Source organism: Falco punctatus, assembly GCF_963210335.1.
Source record: "Falco punctatus genome assembly, chromosome: 2".
NCBI lineage: Eukaryota > Metazoa > Chordata > Aves > Falconiformes > Falconidae > Falco > Falco punctatus.
In genome coordinates, this window is record NC_137581.1 from 117,582,645 (window position 1) to 117,608,108 (window position 25,464).

Sequence of the window (25,464 nt, forward strand, 5' to 3'; positions counted from 1 at the left end):
GAAGTTTGAACAATTATTTTAAGAACCTAAATAAAATGGGTGGAGCTCAATCTTTTTTTCCAGATTAGGTTACAAGAGATTTTATATATTACTGTTTCTACCAAAGGGGAAAGGAGCCCATCCTGAGAGCTTCTTCCACTACCACTCTGGGGGTTTCTGGGCCAACAACCACTGACAACAGGGTTTCAAGGAGAAAGAACAAACAAAATCCCAAATTCCCCACATCCTTGCTAGTCAACAGTCTCATCACCACAAAGCACAGCTGCAGCAGCACAAAATCTGTTGGTGAGGTCAGTCAGGGTTTACAGACAAAAAGTAAATTCCAAGTTACGTTCAAGTAGGAGGTGGCAACACTGGCAGTGACACTTGCCGTCTGTCAGCTTCACTGTGTGACAAAGGCAGGATGCTCTGGGACAAGAGCAAGACACAGGGCTCACAGCAGGTTGGAGGTTCTCCATGGAGAGCAGGGGAAGGACATGTCCTGCACTGGTTGCCTGTTACCCCTGCATGAAAGCACCTGAAGTCGTTAACACGCAGGACTAGGAAAAGTAGACTGTCTGCTTTCAAGTCTTTTGTGAGCCAGCTTTGGGAGGGATGGGGTATGTGGGGGAGATAAAGCTGGAAAACAGGAGCATAAGTTCATATTATAAGATGACAAAAACTTGGCCAATATTAAAAAAATACCTTTTGGTTACATCTGACATGAATTTTTTGTTTGGTTTTTTTTTAGCAGTTTTCATACTACTGCTTGAATCCTTATGTGGACAGAGCTGCATTTCCTGGCATTGATGTCTTCCTCCCTACGCCAAATGCCTTGAAAGTCAAATTCCCTTTTAACCAAGCTTCCCACCCCCTCTTCCCACTGCGGAGCAGCCTGAACTGCCTACAACAGTGTTATTTCTGCTCTGACTGATGCAAGGTGTTTGGGAAGAATAATGGTCTTTAGAATACCTAGCATCAGAAGGAAATGTATATGTAAATACGTTTGAGAGCTCTAGGGTAATTACAGATGCTTTGAGACACAAGACTGGCAGAAGATACCAATTTAAATGCAAAAGACTTCACCAGTTTAATGTCTCGAAAGGGCAATCAAGTTTTGAAGGGCTTTTGTAAAGTTCTATTCATAGACCCCGATTCGTGGGGGCAAACGCATCAGCTTTTACTAAAAAGTCAAACAGAACTTTGCAAAACTCAGTTTGTGGTTAACAAGCTGAAAGCAGTCAGCTCCCCCTATCCGCAGATAGCCACCCTTTGTACATAGTCTTCCAGAGGCGGGGGGGGGGGGGGGGGGGGGGGGGGGGGTGAGAGAAAAAAAAATGAAAAAAAAACAAAACAGAACGCCACAGTAGACTCAATGGCACCTGAAAGTTGCACCTCTCGTTCACAGCTCTGATCTTTTTGTTAGCCAAGCAGCCCACTCATCTTACCACATGCTGCACGTTCTGTGCCACAGAGAGGAATTCTTTTGACTCCTTCTGCCTATATTCTGGGAGAAATTCTATGTTGGCAACACGAAACAGTCCAACAAAATACAATGCATCTTTGTTTGCTGCCTGAACTGCAAGAAAAAAAAGACGACAGTTAGCCCCCCTTTTTTTTTTCTTTACCTTTTTAATAACAATGATTTTTTTTTTTATTAAATTCTAAACCAAATGAACCTATGCAGCCTTACAGCGGAAATGACTACCAAAAGAACTCTGTTTTCACAGCCAAACCATTCTAGAGTACCACAATGCAGTTAATTGAGCACCCGTTTCCTACACACAAGGCAAGGTGCCACCATATAAATGAACCAGCACGATGAAGCTGGCAGCCTGCTGAACCAGCAACATCCAGATTCTGGAGCATCCCAATGGAATCTGAAGCAGTATTAGCATCAGAGGTCTAAAGAGGAGAACATAGCTTTTACCGCCCAGTTAGATACAACTGCATTTTACTCCCCTTGAATTTCTCTAAGTCTGTTCTGCATGAGAGACAAAGAACTTGCTTGACCTTTGTCAGGTAAGCAGAAGGCCAAAAAACCACAAAGTAAAAATTTCCGAGGAATCAAGCTCATCAGAACTGTCAGATCTGTGCAATTAGCTAGCACATAAAATAGGTTTTGCATAACACTTAAGAAAAAGTCACACTTCCTAAAGGCAGCAGCTATGCCTGCTCTTGTAATTACTTGTTAAGTTTTAACAAAGATACCCAGAAGTGTTCCATGTTTATTTTAGAAACAGCCTTCAGGACAAGTGAGATCCTAAACCCAGCTGAAAGTGCTATTGGGGACAGTGATGTATGAAATTGGCATCAGCTGTCAGCAACTCACCAATGAAAAGCCACAATAACGTCCAGGTTACAACTCCTAAAATGAATAGAATGAGGGTAAAAAGAATTATTTTGTTTTGAAAATTCCACAGCAACTTATCTTTTTTCTTCAATTTCAATCTGCCGTGTTTTTTCATTGCCAGAATCCTTTTTGCCAACTTATCTTCTGCAGCCACCATTTGGACTGGGATGTTGGCTACCTAAAAGAAGGTGAAAGACAACAAAAAACGTGGAACATTTCTACAGCAATTGACTGGCCAATAACTAGAACAGTTTCCTACACGTATTTGTTACTGCATATACACAACTATAGTTAACTTAGTAGCAGTTTAAAACCCCGGTCAGAAAGTAAGGTCCTTTTCTTCCAGACACTTGCTGATATAACACAGTCCCTATTGTATAAGGATGTAAACCCACAATGTACCCTAGGGTGACAGCTCGCTATGACACAGCTACCCAGCATTAGCCATCCAAATGAATGCTAATATCCTTGTGCACCCTTCATTAGTGTAAATTACCCCTCTTTAGTCCAAAGGGTAGACAACGCTGAATTACCTTGCACTGTCTGCATCTGAGATGTATACACAGATGAGCACTGCAGAACAGCACCAGCAGCTTGGTAACATAACCTAGCAAAGCGTCTCATGACCCAAGTAATTGCTATGCTTACGCAGGTTTGGTGTGGAAGCAGATACACCTTCAGCCATTCATGCCCTTTGTGGGAAGCGGGAGGGAGGGGTTAGCATGATGTTCAAATAGTCAGTCCTTTTTCCAATACTATGGCTTGTCATTTCCCTCCTAAAGAACCAAGACACAGGCGTATGCCACACCGCCATTCTTTCCTCCCAGCCTATGTTCAAAAATTCACTGCTGTTCAAAAAACAAAAAGCTACTTTTTTTCTCAGACCAGAACTACCCCAAAACAAGCTGGCTCAACCCATTCATTTCTCAGAAAAACTCTGCACTTCCTTTCAGGATGAGGAGCAGTGGTACAGAAGTCCTTGTCCTACATGTCCAGCTCCCCCGGGAAGCTCCCTCCAGTGAACCAGAGGACACAGCATGGATCTTGCTGGGATGGGACCTGGACAAAGTCATCACCTGGATATCCAGCCCCTTGACAGTTTATTTTAAACTACTGTCTCAGATTTTTTAAAACTAGAATCAAAATATCTCCTGATCATCTTATCTAGGTACAAAAGGTTACTACATGACCATTTTTGCATTTACAAGGAGCAGTTTCTACATTCTATAACTATCTTATCTGTCTACAGTCTGGTCTGGTCTGGAAAATCTGTTTATACCAGACACTCCCCCAGGCATTTTCCTCTGCAGGAGATAATCAACACATTTAAGCACACAAATAATGTCTATCAGTTGCTGCAGGCATGGCAAGAGCTGCCTGGGAACCCCTGGGACTTCATAAAATCTCCACTTTGAGAGCTCTTGTGACAGTCAAATGCTCAGTTGCAAGCTCAGCGAGAGGTTCAGTCACCTTCTCTCAAGTCAGCGCATCACCTCATCTATGCAGAAGTTACCTGATGAGTTCCTGGACCACTCAGGGCACTATGACCAAGTGCACTGGCTGCAAACACAGACTGATACCCAGCTGCACCAGAATTAGAACCATAAAAAACCGCCCTTTAATGTCCTCCTTACATCACAACTATAACAAAAGTTCCATAATATTGCCTCAACAATAAAGAACACTCAGAACAAAATTTCCAAACACATGTTGATGCTAGTGAGAGGGAAGCTGTCAAGAGGCTGCCTTAGAAAGCTGCGAGCTCTCTGTGACTGACGGTGTGAACACACACACACGGCAGCAATCAGCAGCAAGAGTTTCAGTGGGAAGTCTTCTATGAAGCACAAAACAGGCTTTGAGACGAAAAGACCTGGCTCAGGAGCTCATATATGCAAAGATGATACTGAACTACATCATTTTAAAGTTGAAGACCAAAGTGAAAAAAGACCTTTTCCCTTGCCTTTGGAATAGCTTGATTCATTTTAAGGGCATCTTCAAAGTGGGTCTCCCCACCTCACAGCTGATTTTATGCCACTGGTGGGCTAGGACTGCTCAGAGGTACATCATTCCTCATCAATGCAAACCAAGAACCTCTCACAAAGACCAAGGCTAACTGGTCTGTATCTGCACCTGGAGCACATCACCCTCACTCTGCGGAGGTAGGCAGCCAGGAGAAAGGCTGCAACAAGCTGCCAGACTATTTACCATCATCACATTCTTTGAAGCCTCGCAGAAGGTACACTGCAAGGACATGTGGCCTGTTGTAGACTAAAAAGTGTGCACACAAAGCTCGTTTTTCAACACTATTAACTGTATTTCACTTGAGGAAAGAGAAGGCTATGAAAGTCGGTAAGTACCCAGCTAAGAACTGCACTCCAAGTTATCCATGTAGGATGCTAAGCTGGATACAGTGGCTACAATAACTATGTGCTGATGGAGCTTGACAGCCAGAAAATGACAAGCATAACTACTAGACATTTGCAAAAGTGGTGCTGGGAAATGATCTACACTAAGTGGTTGTTTCCTTCTGCCCAATACTAGTAGAGCCACATCTGAAGTATTGTGTCCAGTTTTGGGCCCACTGGTATAACAGAGATGTTGGTAAACCGGAGTGATTCCGGGGAAGGGCCACCAAGAGGCAAGGTGCTGGAGGAGATGATGTACAGCAAAAAGCTGAGAGCCCTGAGGTTGTTTATCCGGAGACAAGAAGGCAGGGTAAATCTAATTATAGATTTCCCTATCTAAAGTAGGTCAGGGAGAAGACAGCCACACTTTTCTCACCAACCTGCAGTGAGGACACAGCCACAACAGTAACACACGGCAGCAGGGGAAACTCCAGCCAGACAGCTCAGAGGGTGGGAATGTATGTCACCATGATGGCCATGCACCTCAGCCACAGCGGCCAGGGAACCTCCATCCCTGGAGGTATTAAAAACTCAGTGGGATAACGCCCCAAGAATTCTGTTCTGGCTTTGTTGTTAGCCCAGAGGTTTTTTTCCTAAATTTGAAAATCTTCAAAAGTCCCCACCAGTGTAAATGTTTCTGATTCTCTGATACTGTGCCCTGGTAATGGTTTCAAAAAAAGAGCTCTCTGTATCCTCACAGAGGAGCATAAGCAACATCACCACAAATATCCTGCCAGTCCCGTAGTCAAATACAATGGCTAGCAACCCTTGATTTCAAAGTTGAGAATGTTCAAAGATGAGAATAAAAATTAGTAATAAGTAATAATGAACAATAAGACCTAGTAGCACACTTTACAATTTCCTCAAACAAAATGTGGGAACTGGAAGATTTCAGACTCATACCTTCTACCTGGGCAATTAACTGCACTTGGTTTGCATGTTCTCATTTTGCCCAGGACTCAGTTTTCACATCTTCTGTATTTTTTCAAAACCTTATTAAGTACATTTCTGTTTAAGGATGAAAACCAAATTGCCTCTTTGTTTGTTTAAAGCTCTGCTCTGTCATGTGAAGTTCCCTTACACACTCAGGTGTTCAATAGGACACCTTGGCACAGCCCAATGAATGCTCGGTCCTGACATCTGAAATTTGGACCACTTTGATCAAACATTCCCCCAATAATATTTTATATTTAAAATTTCCCATGCTGTTCCTTTTTGTAGCAGAAAGATTTATTCTTGAAAATTAGATCCCGTCAAGGATCATTAAAGACTGCTCAAGATTGACACCACTAGGTCCATAAGTATGCACTTGAAACAGCCAACGTCTCCATTGCACCTACTGCAATTATAACCTTGTTTAAAGAAAATACACTTCATATATCATGGCTTGCATGGCAGAGTTCTCTGTTACTCGGGATTCAAAAGAATACTGAAATCTATGTGCTACATTTTAAAGATTTCCCAAGGCCATACTAGTTTACCATAAACACTTTATAGTAAGAAAAACAAAGTTAAGCTGTTCCCTCAATAAGGATGACAGTTCTTCACTCGGCTTTCCTCTCTGCTGCAACCTAGTTCTTCTAGTCTAGAATTGGTTTCCAGCTAAAGCTGCAATTTGACTATCACCATATACTAAATTATTTAATTACTTCTTTGTCATGAGTTAATGTTCATGCAATAATCCCCTTCTGTATCTTCTCAGGGTAAAACAAAACACTTTACCTACTTTAATGGTGCCTTTCCTGCGTAGAAACGGATTTGGTTTTGGAAAAACATGCTGCCGTGACACCAATATAAGCTTTTCATATTGTCACACTGGCATTACTTCATTACTTCACTTGTCTAAAAATACATGTTACTAGCAATCTGAAAACAAATACACATATGTTGGCATTTTCAGATCGAGTTATAAAACAGAAAATTCTACCAAATCTAACTGTGATTTTAAGTTTAATACTTGAAAACTAGATCAGAAGAGATCTAACAGCATCAAGAGGTGTATGAAATCAAGAATGCTTAAGTCACCTACTTACACTTAGTTCATCTTCAGGTTTAGCTGCTGGGTGATCATTTTTTTCATCCATTCCAGCAGAATTAATTTTATTGCTTGTCCAAGCTGAAAAAGAGCTTTGCACGTTTTCTCAGGCACTACTTCTACCTCTGAAGCTGAAGACAGCTAACAGCAGTGTCCAGGACCAAAGCAGGCATCAATTTACTTTGATGAGTTTCCAGTTGTAATCTCATCTGCCCTATTGCTCCTTTGTGAATATTGGAACGATGCTATCATGTAACTTTAGACATCAGACTGAATAAAATCGGTTTTTCAGTCTTTTTAAGCTCCAACTTGTTAAAACAGAAAATCACAGTGCTAAAAGCTATATATCATTAAAACATCACAACATTATCTGCCACAAACAAGAAAAGTAGCAAATAAAACATAAATACGTGAGCAAAATCATGTAACTAAAAGAAGGAAAATAAATGTAAGCACCTTGAGTAAGAGTGCTGCAAATAGCAGATAACTGTAAACCAAGAAGAACATTTTGACTTTTTTCTAGAATTTTGTAACGTACCTTTTAACACTCAAATTTGGTTATTTTATTGTAACTGAGAAATAAACTACTCCAGGCAACATATTTTGTATTGTTACAATAGATCAGGCTTCAGACTGAGAATCCTTTCTGTAATCAGACGCAGGAAGTCACTTGTACCATAACAGTTCCATCCTATTTTCTTTGGTGATTAAATATTTATAGAGGATGTAAAACAGTACTTTCCTCAATGGATGCTAACTATAGAGCTGTCTTTACTTTTAGGTGATTATCAATCTCAATGCCTTCCTTGGGTCAACTTCAGAACTGGCACTGGAGAAATGCCAAACTTTACTTAAAAATAAAAAGAAATAATAACCCTTCTATTACTTTACCTTTGAAGATATAAAACCTAGACTAACAATCATAAAAAATTTTAGCAGCACAGTAGTGTAAAGGTACAGAATAGAAAAGATGTATCAGACCTCATAATAAGTGAGCTCCAGGTGCATTCTATGCTCCATCTGTGTAACCAGCAACAGATTACTTCAACTACAAGGCAGAAAAATACTACAGTTAGATAACATACTTGTAAACTAAAATATTTCTGTTTTGTGTGTTAGCCTTTGGCTTATGCCCTGAAGCACAATATTTATATCCTTAGTCATTGTTTGTTATTTGTTGTAGAACTGCGATGTATTTTAACCATAAGAAGGGACACCATAAGCTCTGAGACTTATTAATGCTCTAGCAGCGTAAGAAAATCTATTAATTTATTCATATTTCTATGTATTAATTGTTTCTAACTCCTACTTTTTTTTTTAGTTACACCTAATTTTTTGGAGGACTACCATGATCTTGTAAAGTGTCTGTGTAATTCCCAAAAGCCTTCCACTATCCTGTGCACAGGGAGTTACTGTGATAGAAATGGTATTTCAGGAGCTGGTCCATAGATCGAAAGAGCATTGTACATAAAAAGTACTTTCCCTTTGTCAGTATCAAAGTCTTTTGCATGTTTATTCAGTGAGTTCTTTATACTCTGAGGAAGCACAGTTATCATCTCCAGATTTCACTTTCTTCAGCTGTTTACCTTCGCATGTTTTCTCCTGATAAGATAAAAATAACCATGGTGTCCATTATTGAAGTTGCAACAAGAGTTAATCAAAAGGCATAGTCTTAATGGGTTCTTGAAACCTGGTAAGAAAATTACATGCCATTTTCTCTAGATTACACAGAAAGGTTGAGGTGAAAGTTATTTCCATTCCTTCAGTGAGATAAATAACATTATTATGCATCTTTCATATACCAGCGTGTATAAAGGTTGCTTGTATAAAAAAAATAAATGAAGCAAAAAATAAAATGGAGGAGGAGGAGGACGCTCTCCAGGTGCCAGAGCAAAGACCCACGCTGCCGCCTGTGGAGGAAATCCTGCTGGAGCAGGTGGCTATTCCTGAAGGATAGTGGTCCATGGAAAGCCCATGCTGGAGCAAAGGAAAAGAGTGAGAAAGAAGGAGCAGCAGAGAGAAACCATTGTATACTGACCATAACCTCCCCATCCCCACTGCGCTGCTCAGGGCTCGGGAGGGTGAAGGGAGGAGGGCACGTAGAGGAGTCACAAGCGAGGAAGTTGGGCCTGGGAAAGGGGGGAGGAACAGTGTTGTTTCAATTTTCGCCTTTTTGTTTCCCGCCACCCAAATTAGTAGTTACATTTTTATTTTAATTGGCAATAAAGTCAGTTTTCCCCATGGTGAGCCTGGTTTGCCTTTGACAGTAACTGGCAAGTGATATCCCTGTCTTTATCTCAAAACATCATTTTTCTCTCCTTCCTGTTCTTCCCATTTTCTCCCCCAAATCCTGCTGAGCAGGGGAGGGAGGGACTGAGCGGCTGGGTGGGAGTTTGGCCGATAGCCACCGCTAACCCGCAACAGCTGCAGTACCTGGTACTTACTTCCCCCTCTCCTCCTTCTAAAAAGCAAAATTAGGGTTTGAGTTGTTGGTTTGTTGAGTTTTTAGGTTTTTTTTTCAAGAGAAGTGCATTCTGTTTCCAAGTAAAGCTAAAAATAAGGAGGTTGGCAAACTAATAAAACATGAAAAACATTTGAAATAAATTCATCTTATGAAAGCGAACACTGCTGTTTCCTTCTGTTTCATTAATTGCATGTTCATGATATTAAAAAAAGTCTGAAGATTAAAAAAAATTCAAAGTCAATGCAAACCATAGGCTCACTCTCAGGTTCCTCTGATAGGCACCATTGACACCAGGTCAGCTTCAAAAGAGCGTCAAAAGTTAATTCGAGCCAATTGTTCCATTTCTGAGTTCTGTGGAGAAATGTGCTTTCACACAGGTCCACCTGAAAGGGCTGTTGGCTTTGAGCCATTTCTTGGTCTGCCTGAACTGGTATTACGCGGCTTGATTTTATCTCCTGCAAGTAACGCATATCAAAACGTGACTCTTACCTCCTTCTGACCCAAATCAACATAACACCTATGTTGATTAGGTGTCAGCTTCACCTCCATCCCTGGAAAGGTGATGGAACAGCTCATCCTGGAGGTCATCTTGAAGCATGTGGAGGAAGAGAAGATCATCAGGAGCAGCCAACATGGATCCACCAAGGGGAAACCACGCCTGACCCACCTAACAGCCTTCTGTGAGGGAACGATGGCTGGGTAGAGGGGAGAGCGGTGGACGCTGCCTGCCTGACCCCAGCGAGGCTCCTGTCGCTGCCCCGTCCCACGCCGACGGTGAGCGCAGGGGCTGGGCGAGGCGAGGGGACAGCGCGGGGGGCTGGGGCCTGGCTGCAGGCAGAGCTCAGGGGCTGCCACCAGCGGCGCAGGGCCTGGCTGGGGGCTGGAGCTCGCGGGGTTCCCAGGGGCACTGCTGGGTCCCTCCTGCTCGGCCGATCCACCGCTGCCCTGGGGGAGGGGACGGGGCCCCCAGCACGGGGGCTGGTGGCACAGGCTGGGGGGAGCGGCCGGTGGCCCAAGGGGTGCCGGGGGGTGCCAGCTGCCCGCGGGCCAGCAGTGTGTCCTGGGGGCCGAGGGGCCCGTGGGACCCTGGGGGGCACGAGGAGGAGCGTGGCCGGCAGGGCGAGGGAGGGGACCCTGCCCCTCTGCTCTGCCCTGGGGAGGGCACGTCTGGGGTGCTGGGCTCCCCAGTTCAGGGGAGACAGGGAACTACTGGGGAGGGTCCAGCAGAGGCTGTGAAGATGACGAGGGGCTGGAGCATCTCCCTGACGGGGACAGGCTGAGGGAGCTGGGGCTGCTCGGCCTGGAGAGGAGAAGGCTGAGAGGGGACCTTACCAGCGTCTACAGACACCTTAAGGGTGGGTGCCAAGAGGACGGGGCCGGGCTCCTGTCTGCGGTGCCCAGGGACAGGACACGGGGCAACGGGCACAAACTGCAACGCGAGAAGTTCCATCTGAACATGAGGGAAGAACTTCTTTACCTTGAGGGTGAGGGAGCCCTGGGACAGGCTGCCCAGGGAGGCTGTGGGGTCTCCGTCTCTGGAGACATTCAAACCCACCTGGACGCGATCCTGCGCAACCTGCTCTGGGAGACCCTGCTTGAGCTGGGGGTTGGACTGGGTGGTCTCCAGGGGTCCTTTCCAACCCTAACCGGTCTGTGATTTGTTTCAGAAACATCCTATTTTCTTGCCATTGTAACAGCTTCTGGACCAGTTCCACCTCCTCATGCCTTCCTACTACTACAAAACCCACTGTCACAAATCATGGACTTCTCAATTTATCCACACAACGACAGTGACACTTGGTTTTACTCCCATCATTCTCTCTTAGGGCCATAGCGTCCTCATACACTCATACAATCCATTTTCATCAGGGCTGACACAGACTACTAAGGCTGTATGGTTGCATGCTTTGCCCCTTGAATTATTTCTTCAAGTTACAGCCAAGATTACTCCTAACAGAAGAAGGGGGTTGGGCTGCCCTGCCCAATAACCCAGCTGAATTTTAGTTCAGCTTCATTTTGAACCTAGAGAAGGTCAAATACCTATCCTGATAAGTATGTACTGATAACGACTGGTATGGTATTAATAGACTGCAAAGGTGTGCATACACACAGGTGAGTCATTAAGATCTTGGATACATCTCTTCCATCATGGGAGACAGAACCAGCACACAACTGCTGTTTCTTCAATTATTTGGAAGCTGAAATTCAGCTGAAATTCTGAGTAAGTTGAAACAAGGCTTTTACCAGAGTATGGAAGTGGGTGGCAATTGATTACTAAATTATTAATAACTGTCTACTAACATATGCTTCAGTATCAACTTTGAACCTCTTTCTTCTCCTCCACTGAACAAATACCACACTGCTTGCTTTTGAGATCTTTGTCATCTGGAGATGTAGCTTTGACCCACAGCGCTCATACTTGGTTTTCTTCACTTTGAGCTCTTACTTAATTTCTGATTCCTGACAACGCTTGCCTATGCACTAGAGGCCCGTGACGTAACAAAACAGTTCCCAACAGACCAAATCATCTTGGAAATTACAGGCAATAGAGCTGTCTTCAAAGATCCAGACGTGACACATAACTGCCATTGACAGAGCATATAATCTGAAATGAAGGAGCTGCCTGCCTTGCGTAGCAGCTCCCCTGAGCGCTAATAGAGCTATTCTGCCTCGCCTATGCAGGCTGCGAACAGCTTAGTTATCTGTATCCCCATCAATTTAAATCAAAACCAAAAAGGCTAAGCGAGCACATCTTTTGGGCATGGCATCCATTTATCAGTCTGTGGCATTTTAAGGACAAACAAGCCCTGCTATTCCATCAGTTAATGGTCTCGCACCACTCGCCTAGGAGCCACTAGCTAATTTTTACTCTCAATTTCCCTCTTGGTTATATGAAACTGGACAGCAATGTGTGGCAGGGAGCAAGACAAGTAATATTGACACATAGCATATATGAATCATACTACTAGCTTAAATATGGCTTGTTAGGAGAATCACAGTGCTAGGGGACCTGCTGCATTTCAAATAAAAAATATATTTTAAAATGTAATAATAAATAATATATATATATAATGTTTCTACAATAATGAAGTTTACACAGTTGAGCTAGTGCTGAAGCTGGCGATGCCACCGTGTACAGAAGTCAGGTTATGGCAGCACTTCAGCCAAGCAAAAGTGACGTCTGTAGCTTTTCAGGTGATGAGATGTGCTGATGTGCGAACTCCCATCTACCAGAGTGCTCAGTCACATGTAGGTCAAGCCTGAGCAGAGTTTGACAAGCCAAGCCAAAGCACTTTTACCAGTGAATGTCTCTGTGCAGATCACAATTCAGTTGGTGCCCTGGTCAAAGTGAACAAAGATGAAATTTATAAGCTCAAGGCTTCAGCTTATAAGCAGTACTGTCTAAAACCATTGGTCTGTGAGGCTAAAACCCCCAGAAGCTGTTATGATTAATGGATACCTCGTTCTGCATCATCAAACCCTACGTGCCACGAGAAGGCCAACAGGAAAGCATCTCTCGTCCCACACTGTCACAGCCGTCAGTTGCCCTAACGGGTGCCCAGCTGAGACAAGGCTGCTGTTTGGTGCAAGTGAAGGGAAGACATGTCACCCGTGTCCGCGGGACTGCAGCCTCTCCCCCCACAAACACTGCGCCCAAGGCCTCCACAAGCCTCCTGCCAGCCTAGCCCCAGTGTCTGCCACAGATCCGTTTCCTGATAAAACACTTAAAGTAACCTACTTGTCCTGCCTTTCCACAGTTGCATTTTCCTTGCAGTTAAACAGAGAGTATCTTCGATACCCTATAAGAAAACCAGTGCTGGAAGTTTAACTCCCTGTCTTCCCTCCTGTTTCAAAAACCTCCATATGTCCCTTCTTTTCAGTCTTGACCGTTCAGCTCATTTCTATTTCTCTGATCATTTTCTAAGTAGGAGAACAGAACAAAAAAGCCTGGATGGAAAAAAAAAAACCAAACAACAAAACCCACAACAAAAAACAACGCCACCAAAGCAAACCAAATCTGAAGTTTTTTCTGTCTTCATTATTTCCACTTATAAGACTTCAGCAGGGCATTCAGGCCACCTGGGCCACTTTTATCCCTACTCCATCAGGTCTCAGAGTCCTGTGATGTTACCGTCCGGACAGTGACGGACTACAGCAAGCACATACAACTTTGTTAAGGAGAAGAACAGACTTTTTAAAATTTTTTGTTTCAAAGCAAGTCACTTGAATTAACCTACTATTAAACAGTTAGATTAGTTGCACCTCCAAGTGTTAAACAAGCTGCTTCCCTTGGTCTGGTGAATTTGGGGCTTTCAGTTTCTTCGTGTAGGGGTTACGGGGCAGCTTGACGTTCCACCTCTTAGAAGTGGCTGTTGTCATCCCTCACCCACCAAAAATTTTGATATGTAGAGTACCCAAAACACCTACAGAGGTTAATTCAAGAACTAAAAAAACCATGCTTGACGGGGGGGTGTCCACTAGGAAGTTAGTCCAGTTAATTCGACAAAGAAAAGTTTAAACAAAGTTACTTTTAGCGTTTGAATTACATAGCTCCGTTATTGACACCAAGACAAAACTGTGAGTGCCAGCAGAGGCAGGGCAGTGCAGCTAGACACCTTACAAAGAAAATCTGGTGTTCAGAATAAAAACCTGCACAAGTACAGACAAACCAGTCAAAATGACCCACTAGTGAGGGCTGTTAGCCATGAACACAACCAACCAAGAATTACCCTGACTCCTCTTCACCAAATTGCACGGTCTTCTGTTCAAGCTTTTTTTTTTTTTTTTTTTTTTCAGAGATGCTCCTGATGTTGTAGCTAGGTCATTGCAGTCCCTCTGACCTTGCCATCTCAGAGCAGCTGTCTGCAAGTACTCGGTCTCAGCTGCAGGGACACTAATCTTCATTAGGGGATGATCACCCACTTGAGTATCTGCTCTTGCCCTTGGGCTGAGTGCAGTGCAATAGCAGGCAGGAGATAAGAGCAGCTGGACTGATGGAAACCAAATTGAAAGTCTAAATAGAGACCTTGTTACTGTGATCCACATAAGCTGTGTTTGTTTCTCCTGCCTGCTTCTAGGTTCTGCATTACAGAGATTGCCATGTGTACATTGGTTAGAGCAGCAGGACTTCAAAAGGTTGAACATGGTCCTGATCTGCATCCAGCAGCATCCTCATGCGTTCACCGCCACACGAGGAAATTGCAAGAACTGAAGAAGTATTAACAGGAGGAAGCCACAGCTCTGTCCACTCCATTTACAATGTCATCACAAGGCCCTGACTTACCATAGTTTGAACGTTTTATAAATGTTACCATAGTTTGAACTACAGCTGAAAAGGTTTCGGGTTGGTTTTTTTGTTTTTTTTTCCCCTGGTTGTTTTTTCATTTTTGGTGGGGTTTTTTGGTTGTGGGTTTTTTGTTGTTTTTTTTTTACTTTTTGTGCCTGCTGTGTGGCCATTCAGCAGAGAGAAGCAGCCTTTCCAGCCCTTGGGTCTCCATACAGCCTCAACGCAAAGAGCTTGTTAGCCTTCCTCCAGCACCACCGTGTTATCCAGCCCCATCAGTCAACATCTCACAGCAACACCGCTTGAACCAGCTCTGCGGACAAAAGCTTTATCTGGGATTTAAATACTCCGTATTCTTTCAAGCAAGTTCGATTCTCCCAGTGTTAAAGCAAAACCTCTACAAAAACCAAAAAAACTATATAATAAAGCTGATCAAGACCATTGGAGAAATTGGTCTGATCAGCAGTTTGACAAACTGGGGAAGCCACCTGAGAATTCAGGATCACTGCTTGAGGATCAGGAGGGTACCACAGCAAACAGGAGCTGATGACGTGTCCCATTACGGTGCCTAGTAAAGGCAGCTGGTCACATACTGCAGCGAAATTTCAGTATCCTTTGTTGTCTGGAAAGCACGGGCTTAGATCCCCACGCTACATCCCTCACGTACAGCCATGCCAGAACCTGCCCAGCCCCCACGCTGCTTCTGCCTAACAGAGCAGAGCTCAGCCTCTGTGTGCCTCGACCTCCAGACGCACGGAGCTCCCTAGATCCACCTCCACGTTGGCCAGTCATCTTCCCACCTTTAGCTTGTCCAGACTTGTAGTGGATTTATTTTAACAGATGAGATGGATTCTTTGTGGCGTTTTGCTAAGTCAAAAGGAGGGGAGAGATGATTTAGGATCCTCTGAGATGCTGGCAGAGCCACCCTCCTAAGAGCTTGTACTTCTATGTGGCCATGGCAGTAAAAACAAGATGAAAAATGCCTACACGGACAGCCTGGACCCCCCCTCACGTGGCTTAGGATCTTGAGCAGCCTCACAGTGTCTTGGCTCTCAGTCTTGCAGGGCTACATCAGGGACAAATCATCCCCCAGAACCGTTACTGGGAGGCACCCACAAGGGCCCTGCCACCCCTGTGCTGAACCCATCACACCACTGGGATCCTGTTCAAGAGATCAGATTTCTGAACTTGACTCTCCCTGATCCTTTCTCAGACTTTTCTCTAGCAACATTTTAAAGAGTAGATTTAGACTCCAATTTCCCTGTTTCTCGAAGGGGTGGGGAGGGGAAAACTGGAGGTACAACATCATTCCTACGGTTTAAATTAGTTACAGAATCATAGCACGTTGCATTTTCAGTGCAGCCCTCCTCCTGAGGGTTTTAAGGACTCCCAGACACCACGGTACGTCTCAGAGGTGCTTTGCATTTGTAATGAATCCCAAGGGAGGAAACATGATTCATTCTGTAAAACACCAAGCAAACGGCAATAGCCGCAACCTTTAGCTCAAAGGACAAGATGTAGTTACAAGTGCCCAGCTCAAAAGTCATGTTTAATAAAGAGCTATTTTTGGAGTTAATTTTCCTCACTCTGAGAAGCAAACAGTTGGGTTTTTTTAAATAAATAATAATTCCTATTGTTTTGGAGGCCTTGGTTTCCCTTTGATGGACAGACGCTTATCCATTTCAGAATAAAACACTTCAGCAGGAACACTGTCTTTTGTTTCTTCGTCCTTTCAGCAGCTCCCACCGGACACGGGAACAGCTTATCCCAGCACAGCAGCTTTGCCTGCCCAGAGGTGAGGCTCTGGAGAGCGTGTGCATTTTGCTGGGCGTTTGGTCTTATTTTTAGACAGCCAAGTAAACAAGCAGATGCCAGTTCTCTTCAAGCAGCGTACATTACCGGTCCCCACTACAAACAACTTCCCACTAATGCGAATAAAGATCCGCCTTCTCTCATTCCCAGCCAAGACGCCAGGACTTCCACCCTGACTGGCTACGGACATGTTTAAATTAGGAATATTAACTGAGAATATACAAGCGTTGACCAGTAGGACAGCTAAAATTTGAGACCCTTCGTGACCTGCAGTGACAGAAGTGGTATTGATGACATTAAGTCTGACTGGTTTATGTTTCCATCTGTAGAGGTCATTCATCTTCTAAATGAGCGAGGATCCTCCTTTTTCTCATAGAGCAGCTGGGTCGCCTCCTAGGGATCCCCTCCACTCTAGTTGGGTTTTTATTTTCTGAGAACATCTTTTATTTTGTCCCTCTTTCCCCGTATTCTGTGGGTTATTTCAAGCCTGGTCACTGGAAAGACAACTTTAAATTGATCTCTTCTTCTAAGTCATTTACTTTCTAATTTGCTATCTCCCCCCACAAAGACCTACTACATGGATAAAGCAAGCAAGTCAGTAGCAGGTAGGAGATGTTTGCTTTCAGTTTTTCTTTTCTATCAGACTGTATCCCCCACCACCACCTTTTCAGGTTTAAATAAGGAGTCTAGGAATCAAAAATTCTACTACAGGGCGCTGGGTGCACCATCCCCCCCGTGACACCAGCCACAACCACTGCGGTTCAGCCCCTGGCAGGCTTTGCTGACCACACCGTGCTCTGCTGGGGGCTCGCATCTCACCACCAGCACTACAAGTGAACAAAGAAATCCAGCTGTTCCCATCCTCCATTTTCTGATACCCTAAAACCATCGCTGCAAGGAAAGGTTTTGGCCTTTACAGCCCGCTAACCGTCCCCAGCTAGCCCCGATCACGCGTGTCATACCCACAGCACAGATTAAACCAAGGGTATCGTTGGAAGATTGTCCTAAACACAAAGCTAAATCGCTCCTTTTATTTCAAATTTACCATGAAGGAGGGAACGGTTTCTGAAATTCATTGTCTTTAAGACCAAATATTCCTTCCAGATGAATGCCAAGGTGTGTGACTCATCCCATTACAGCCAGCACGCAGCCTCTCAGAGACAGCAGCCAGCGTTCAGGACTGAGCCCCCCTTCCTCCATACCCCCCGCTTTCGTAGGAGGCGGCATTCGTACTTAGTTGAAGGGCACAAGCATCGTTGCTCCTTCAGTTAAGTGCTCCCTGGGCCCATTTATCTCCAGCTAATAATCCAATTTGCCTGGACGTGCTTCACTCCAGTGGGAGCGCAAGTCACGCAGCGACTGCGGAAGGTAGTTCTTAAGGGACTGCTCATATTACAGCGAGACAGGCGTTTTAAATCCTGAACATCTTCTGGCAAAGCAAGGTTCACCATCGCAGCCTGCTTCGGTGACACAGCAGTACCACGGCTTGCTTTTATTTCACAACTCCCACTCAAAAAGCAAACAGCATAAAAACTGTTTAATCATTCATGGATTCATTTTACAGAATACAGAGACTGCTGAATCTGGCTGTAAACAATAATTTTGCTTTTGATCCTCATCCTACACCAAGTATATAAAAAGAAAGAGAAAAAAGAAAGTAACAGGAAAAAAGAAAAATAGCCTATTACTACAGATGCACTACTCTCTTTTTTTCTCCTTTGACTCAACTACTTACAGGTGTTTCACATCCAGAAAACACAGAAACCTACCACAGCAGTCACCTTCACATAATACTTTTCTTTGTATCCTGTCTTGCAAGGTTATAGCAATAGCTTGACTTACTAACACACGCCAAAGAAAAAAAATTATACATATCATCTCTGTTCCAGCCATTGTATTTGGCACCTCATAAACCAGCACATGTTATGGTAATGCTTCTGGGGGAAGAACTGACATAATTAAATGTTTCACAGCAGGAAAAGAAAGTAATTTTTGTTTTTAAGCAAGACCTCCAGGGCTAAGGAAATCTCTTACAAAGCACAAGCTATGATTTCTGTGGGTCTCTTTTCAACAAGTGAGCAGAAACACATTTTTAATTACATGAAGGAATCTTACAGAGTAGCGCTCTAATACAAACGGTAGAGAATGAAACTGAATGCATAGGAGCCTGAAAAATAATTCCCAGGATTTAGGAACTGCAGGTCTGTTCCTTAAAACCACACTGACCTTCTGGTATCTGAACATCTGACATCCTGGCTGGGAGCCGCTCCCGAGGGAGGCAGCTGCCCTCTGCCCCCGGCAGCCTTCGCGCAGCCCCACTCCCACCGGGCTCGCTTTCAGCTGCAGCCACGCTGCCCCTGCTTAATAACGGCTCCATCAACAGCCAGCAATAAAACACGCTTCGTACCAAACAGCCAAGAAGGATTAATAGCTGCTTTGCTGCCTTCCCACAGCTCCTGCTGATGTTCTGGTTCAGGGATGCTGCCTCGGAGCGAAAGCGTCCACAGCAGGAAAGCAGAACAAGCATCCTTTGGCTTGTGCACGTGAGCCTGAGTTTTGCTTCCCTCACCTTGTCCTTCCTCAGGCAAGCCCCAACCTTTCTCTGCAGTTCCTTCATGCAATCTAGCAACCAAATCCACCTGGCCACAGCTCAGGCTCTTGCTTTTCAGTAGCAAAACCTCCTCCAGCTGCTGCTCGTGTGGGGACCCAGCTGCAGCCCATATTCATGGAATTGAAGAATCATTGAGGTTGGAAAGGACTCTTCAGATCAAGTTCAACCATCACCCACATTCCAAGATACCCTTCTGAGGCAGGGCAAATCCAAGAGACACTGCTCTGGTTGAACACCACTGCCACAACTGCGGCACAGTGCTTGATTTGTCTGAGCTGTCGCGGCAGATGAGGGGGAAAGGTCTCTTTGAAGGATGTTAGGAGATGATGGTTGCTCCTGGCACAGGCACAGATTCCCTTGATATCCCCCTTGCACCTTCCGAACTGTCCCAAGTATTGATATTTCCTCCTTTCATGAAAAGCTGCTCTAGTCACTTGGAAAACCAGTGTCACCACGGTATCCAACCGCTTTCAAGACAGACCTGCCCTTACGTGACTGTTTTCCTGCAGATGAGGAAGCGGTTTTGTCCCCTTTACCAAGCACCAAACCCACCAAGACCAGCTCTGTGCTCAGCAGCTCAGGGGTGTTCAGACACATCCCTGGGGGGAGATGCTCTGGCATCCTTAAGAACCTGATGAAAACAACATCTCTTGGGTTGTGTGTGGGAAGGAGCTGGAAGCAGCGGAGCTACCCTTCCATCGGCATCGTGTGCGGGAGCTAATACAAAGAAACTTTGAATGAAGTGTTGACTCACAATGACACCGATGCAAAACCTGCTCCAAAAAACAATCCCTGCTCATTTGAGTCCTTCTCTTTTTCAGTGCCGTGACTAGAAATGAGAGAAACGGAGCATTTAGCTGCTTTCTGTGCAAACATGAAAGCTGTCATCTGCCTCACACCCTTATTGACAAGATGACAATGCATGCCCTTTCTAAAAACCCTGTTTCAAAATCTGCAGCAGAAATCAGCAGCAAAAATCTGGAAAACTGTGAAATCTGTCTTAGACGGGGCGTGCTGCTTCGAGGCCCCGCAAGCCATGAGCTGGGGGGTGCCTGCTCCTGCCCTCCGGCACTGCCTCCCCCCTCACCGGGCAAGCCTGGCCCCGCAGACCCTCAGGGCAGGGCACTGCCTGCTCCTCCATTTCTGGACATCGCTTCTTCCAAACCTGGACACCAGCATTCAACCTTCCAGAGCACTGACTCACCAGAACACAGGATTTACTCCTGCCCAATAACATAGGAACATTCCTACCAAAATGAGCCATTTCACAGAAATGTCATTAGGGAGAAAGGTCACCTCTCTAATTTCCCCCATAAATCTAATAGGACCACAGGCAAATTTATTTCTGCGTCTGAGAAATGGTGTCATAGCTTCATTTGAATGTCATAGCATCGTGCACTGTGCTGTCGCACAAACACTGCAAGAAGAGAGCAGGAAAATTTCCTTCCAGCCAAGGCTGTGATGTTCCTCCTACAGTAATAGTTAATACCATATTTTTCTCCCCCTCCTCTCTGACGTTTTATCTCATGGTTTTCTACTGTTCAAGGTGAGCCACAGAACCGCAGTGGTTTTATTTTGGAGATGCAGATGAGAAGAACAAGCTCAGCGAAGTTAAAATAGGGACATCACTTTGTCAGAGCAGGGACAGGTCCTGGGCATGTTTTCCTTGCAGTTGCTCATGCTGCCTTGCTGCCCCCGTCACTCGCCCTCCCTGCAGGACAGCAAGCCCACGGAGGGGGACAGCGTATGTTTCCAGTCAAGAACACGCCGTGCACCGAACACAGGCTGACAAAATTGTCTGTTCCTCTCGCCCTCTGTTGCACGATCACCTTAAATTTAGGGTGTTGCAGAATGTTTGCCTTGGCAGTTTATGCACGCATTAAAAAAAATAAAAAAAATCAGCTTTTACATTTCTTTTCAAGTTTATAGAAGGCAAAACAGCGGGAGGGAGGTCTGTGTGCAGGCTCATCTGCAGCCTTGGTGCTCCCTGGCTCCCTGGCTCAGGAGCTACCGTGGCAGTCACAGAACGGGCTTAAATGGCTGAATTTCTTTCCCCTAAAGGTGCCCACTTCCCTTCTTAACATATTTAAAGCATATTTCTACTTAGGAGAAATTACCACACCACTGATCCTGTTAATAACCCAGCTGTTCAGATCACCGCTATTAAGCATTAGCTCTGCTTTCATATGAGAGCACCAGAGGCAGCGAAACCAAACAACGCAGCCAGAGCCAAAAGCAACTGGTTACGGACACAGAAACCAAACTGTGACCTCCCAACCCCTTATCCTGCCTCCTCGGTGGCTCCAATGTGGCCGAAAGCAGCCAGTAAAACAGGTCAACTTGGCCTGAACGCCTTGTGGCTGGAGTGCCACCAGCCCACGCCGGCAGCAGCAGGTGGCAGGGAAAGGGCTGCTGGTGCCCCATGCTGCCAGCGCCACCTTCTCCCTGCACCACTGCTGAGCGAGTGCCAGGGGTGCTGCTGAGCACCAGGGATGCTGCTGGGCAGCGGTGGGATGCCAGGTGATGCTGCTGAGCACCAGGGATGCTGCTGGGCAGCCAGGGATCCCAGGTGATGCTGCTGAGCACCAGGGATGCTGCTGGGCAGCGGTGGGATGCCAGGGTTGCTGCTGAGCACCAGGGATGCTGCTGGGCAGCGGTGGGCTGCCAGGTGATGCTGTGGGCAGATTTACTGAAGAGCGAAGCCTCTTCATGCCTTTCACCCTCATTAGTTTTTATTTAAAACACATCATGTTATGTCAGCCTACTAGTTCTCAAGCTCCAGCTTAATAGAACTAGATGAACTCGATACCGACTTTCTGTTCATTGTATTTTCTTTCTGCTCTCATTATAGATGGAAACAAATTTGGCTCCTGCACTTCTGTATGTGGTTCTTCCCTGCTCACACACCCATCGAGCATCCTTTCAGGGGCCCATCAGGTGTCACCTTACTGTTTAAAAGAAGTTACGAAGCAATTGTCCATAACGAGGTCATGGTCTCAAAACCTTCATGAAGGCAGATGTCATTTACATTCCTACAAGTACCGCAGACTGAAGCACAAGGCTGGCAATGTTTAAGGTGTTCCTGGTCCAGCCTGCTACGGTGGGGCTCCCTCTGGGCCAGCTGTTGAGGGGGAGGATACTTCAAGCACTTTCTCACAAAAGATATTTTATTTTTAAGCTGGGATAGCTGACTAGGTTGCAGCCAGGCTTCGAAAAGGATTATAGGCAGCGTGTGAGGAGTCTTATCTTAGCTCATTCTTGCTGTCAAACCGATCCCACAGCACAAAGTGAGATGTTGTTCATCATGTGCGGAGGGACCCTCCCCCCCAGCATTAGAGACCCAACAGCTAGGAGAGGGAACACACGCACAACCCCCTCCCAAGCACACAGCTATACGTGTTCATGGCTCCTATATGCCTCTACTCTAATGTATATCAAGGGGGTTAGCAGTAACAATGCAGAAGGTTGTCAGATAAATTAATCAGGCTTCTGGGAGACCCGCCTAAGTGGTTTTGATGCACTGGAAGCAACACAATGGTTTATGGTTAATATAAGGAAAGCAAGAATGTTTCCTGCTAACTTGGTTACTAAGCTAGCCTGGCACTGTATTAATTTACTTCTTAGCTTAAGATGTTTGTAAACTCAGTAGTAAGGATGTTTTTGTAAGAGAACATTAATAGGCCAGAGTGTTAATGTTTAATTAAAAATAACATTAATATTTCTATACCAATCCTACGGGAACAGGGAAGGGTAAGGTTAACCCACAGAATAAAGTATACTTTGCAGCATCTACTGCCAGATATGAACAGTTAGATTAGTTTGATGGTTTAAGGTAATGAAACAATGTGTTGTGAGCTTGGAAGAGGTTACCCAGAACAAGATCCTGGGGAATCGGTCTGTTTTGCTGTTGTTCCCACGCTGTGTGGAACCAGGTCCTGTGTCTGCAGCCACAGGGCATAGATTTTTCTTTCCTGGAGCACTTAGCTGTTGTGAATCCAGTTTGTTAAAATTATCATTTATTTTCTTTTTTGTTTGTTTGGGTTTTTTTCTGTGCAAGCACACAATGTTTTCTAGAACTTCAGTGAGGCTGTGAGTCAAACCTAATGAAAGCACATTTAATTAGGGAATTCTTCAATGAAAGAACACTTCACTGGGGCATGGGCTTTCTTCTGCTGGGACATACCCTATTGCCACAGTCACAGATGCTGATGGAGAAGGAAGGGCAGGGGCTGCAGAAAGCGGCTGGGCTCAAGGGGTCTCAGTAAAGTGGCCTCTTCTGCCGCTGCTGGAGGCCGAGTGCTGGGCTGGATGGAGCCCTGCTCCGACCGGCAGCTCTGCCTGCTCTCCCGCGTCCGCCGTGCGAATGGCTGGGACCTGAATTTTTCCCGGTCCCCACCACTGGCTGCAAGGTCAGGGAGAAAATTTGGCAGAGAAGGGGGGCAGGTGATGCCACCACATGGCATCAGGGATACAGAAAGTAACATACCCTGGGAACAAAATTGGCAGATGGCTCTTCAAAATGGTGTTTCCAGCGAGAAGGACATACAGAACGGGAATTCTGCAGCCAAAGGGATGGGGAGACCCAGGTGGCCAGGCTGAGGTCTGGCTCCTGCAGACTGTGTCCCCGTGCAGGGGGTGTGGGGTGACCTCTCAGACCTCTTACCTGCAAGGCAGCGCCTCCAGCTCCGCTCAGCCCACCGTGCTATCTGCTGGGGCTGGAGCTGTCTAATTTCTGTTGGGGAAGGCGTCTGCTGTTCACACTCACCACGGTGAAATTTCTGCTGGCAGTCATCTGTCTTCTCATCAGCCCTAATTGTCTTCATCAGCTTCTTTGCTTTTGGTAAGAAAAACTGCTGTTCTCTTCACATTGCACCTCGTGTAATATCTAGGGGGAAGTTATGTGTTATACTTTGCGCTGAGCTAACACCCCACCACGGCTGAAAGGTGAGCTCCTACCCCCGTGCGCCACCTGGGTGGTCGTCTGATCCTTTGCTAATTCACCTAAGTAATAGAAAAATAGCCCTGAACAGGTAGTAAACACCAAAAAAAGTGCTTGACAAGAGCCCAGTGGAGGAGCCAAGATGCCCTGGCAGGTAGAGGAGGAGGTACAAGTGGGGGCAGGACCTTGGCAGTGGCAGCTGCTATAGATCCCCTCAGCCCCAACCATGTGAAGTCACCTTGATGTCACTCCTCGCTTGCTGTGCTCCACGGTGTTTCAGCAGAGGCAGGGAGGTGTTCTTCCCATCCTTCCCCTGACAGGGAGGATGGAGCTTCATCCCAGCTGGGGGAACCAGCCCTCCTTCCATTTATTTACTGGAACTTAGAAACTTTTGAAGCCACATCAGTGTTTTGCTGTCTCCAGGGCTACTTAGTGGACAACTAGCTGCCACCATGTGTCACTGGGCTCCAATCTAGATAGAAGTCACCCCTACCTGCCCAGATATTACATTTTCAGGTCTTCTCTGGAGCCTGGCCTGAGTTGAAGACACCCCCCCACCCCCCACCCTGAGATCAATCACTGCGTTTCTCTTCCCACTTGCCCGTGGGGAAGAAGCGACTGGGCTTTGGGGGTGAAGCCGGCAGAGATACTTAACAGCATGAAAACCCTGCAAAGAAAACGGCACAAATCCCTCGAGCGTGCATGCCATGCAGCTGCAAGGCAACCTGCGCTCGGCTCTTCCACCGACCCTCCAGCGAAGCGTCCCAAAACTACCAGCCGCATTTACAGCCCGTCACAGGTGAGCATAACGCTATTTGAACCTGAACTGTGGGCGTTTCTCAGGTCAGAAGCAGCATTCTGGCCCTTCTCTAGTTCTTCTTTTGCATTTAAAACACACCTTGGTTGGCATTTCGTTTGATACAGCGTCGACGCTGACAAGGTAAAGCCTGTTCTCAGGTCTGTCTGACAGATTGTCCTTTTGCAGTGAGACACTCCCCGGGTCTGGAGACTTGAGTTTGGGATTTGTGACTGACAGTTGCCAAACGGTGCCCGCGCAGCGTCAGGCTCTTCCCCTTTCCTCCTTCTGCCCCCACAGCTGGGACAGCTGACCCCAAGGATATCCCAGACCATATGGCGACATGGGCAACAACAAAAGCTCAGAGAAAAGGAGGAGGAAGGGGATATGCCTGGGGCAACAAGTAACCACCACAGTGCTGAGGCCCCCGCTTTCTAGGAAGTGGCTAAACGGCTGCCTGCCACTGGGAAATAGGGAATTAATTCCTTATTTTCCTTTGTTTTTCACACACAGGTTCTGCTTTCCCTATTAAACTGATTTTAGCTCGATCCAAAAGTTTGCTGGCTGCAATCAAGCCAGCACACCAGGCCAAGGGAAATCTGAGCTAAATCGGGTGGGACTCCATGGATCAGTCAGCGGATAATATATCTTTTCTTGTTGGGAAAATACACTGGGCGTGCCTTTAGACAAACACTAAACTGGACACATAACACAGACTGTAAACACCACAGCAAGGAGCCACTCGGAGAGGGCTCTGGGCTAGAGACAGATCGACCTTTCAAAACA

General features: G+C 45.7%; 1 protein-coding gene across 1 annotated transcript in view; it reads right to left on the minus strand.

The window, feature by feature from the left end:
* Positions 1–10,685, minus strand: part of TMPRSS7 (transmembrane serine protease 7) — a 36,208-nt gene extending 25,523 nt beyond the window's left edge. The window contains exons 1-3 of the mRNA XM_080377055.1: positions 6,771–10,685; positions 2,312–2,510; positions 1,428–1,558 (exon numbers count right to left, since the gene is read on the minus strand). Coding sequence (XP_080233181.1) covers positions 1,428–1,558; positions 2,312–2,510; positions 6,771–6,821 — 381 coding nt within the window. The 5' untranslated portion in view covers positions 6,822–10,685. The remainder of the gene's footprint in view (positions 1–1,427; positions 1,559–2,311; positions 2,511–6,770) is intronic.
* Between the last annotated feature and the right edge of the window lie 14,779 nt (positions 10,686–25,464).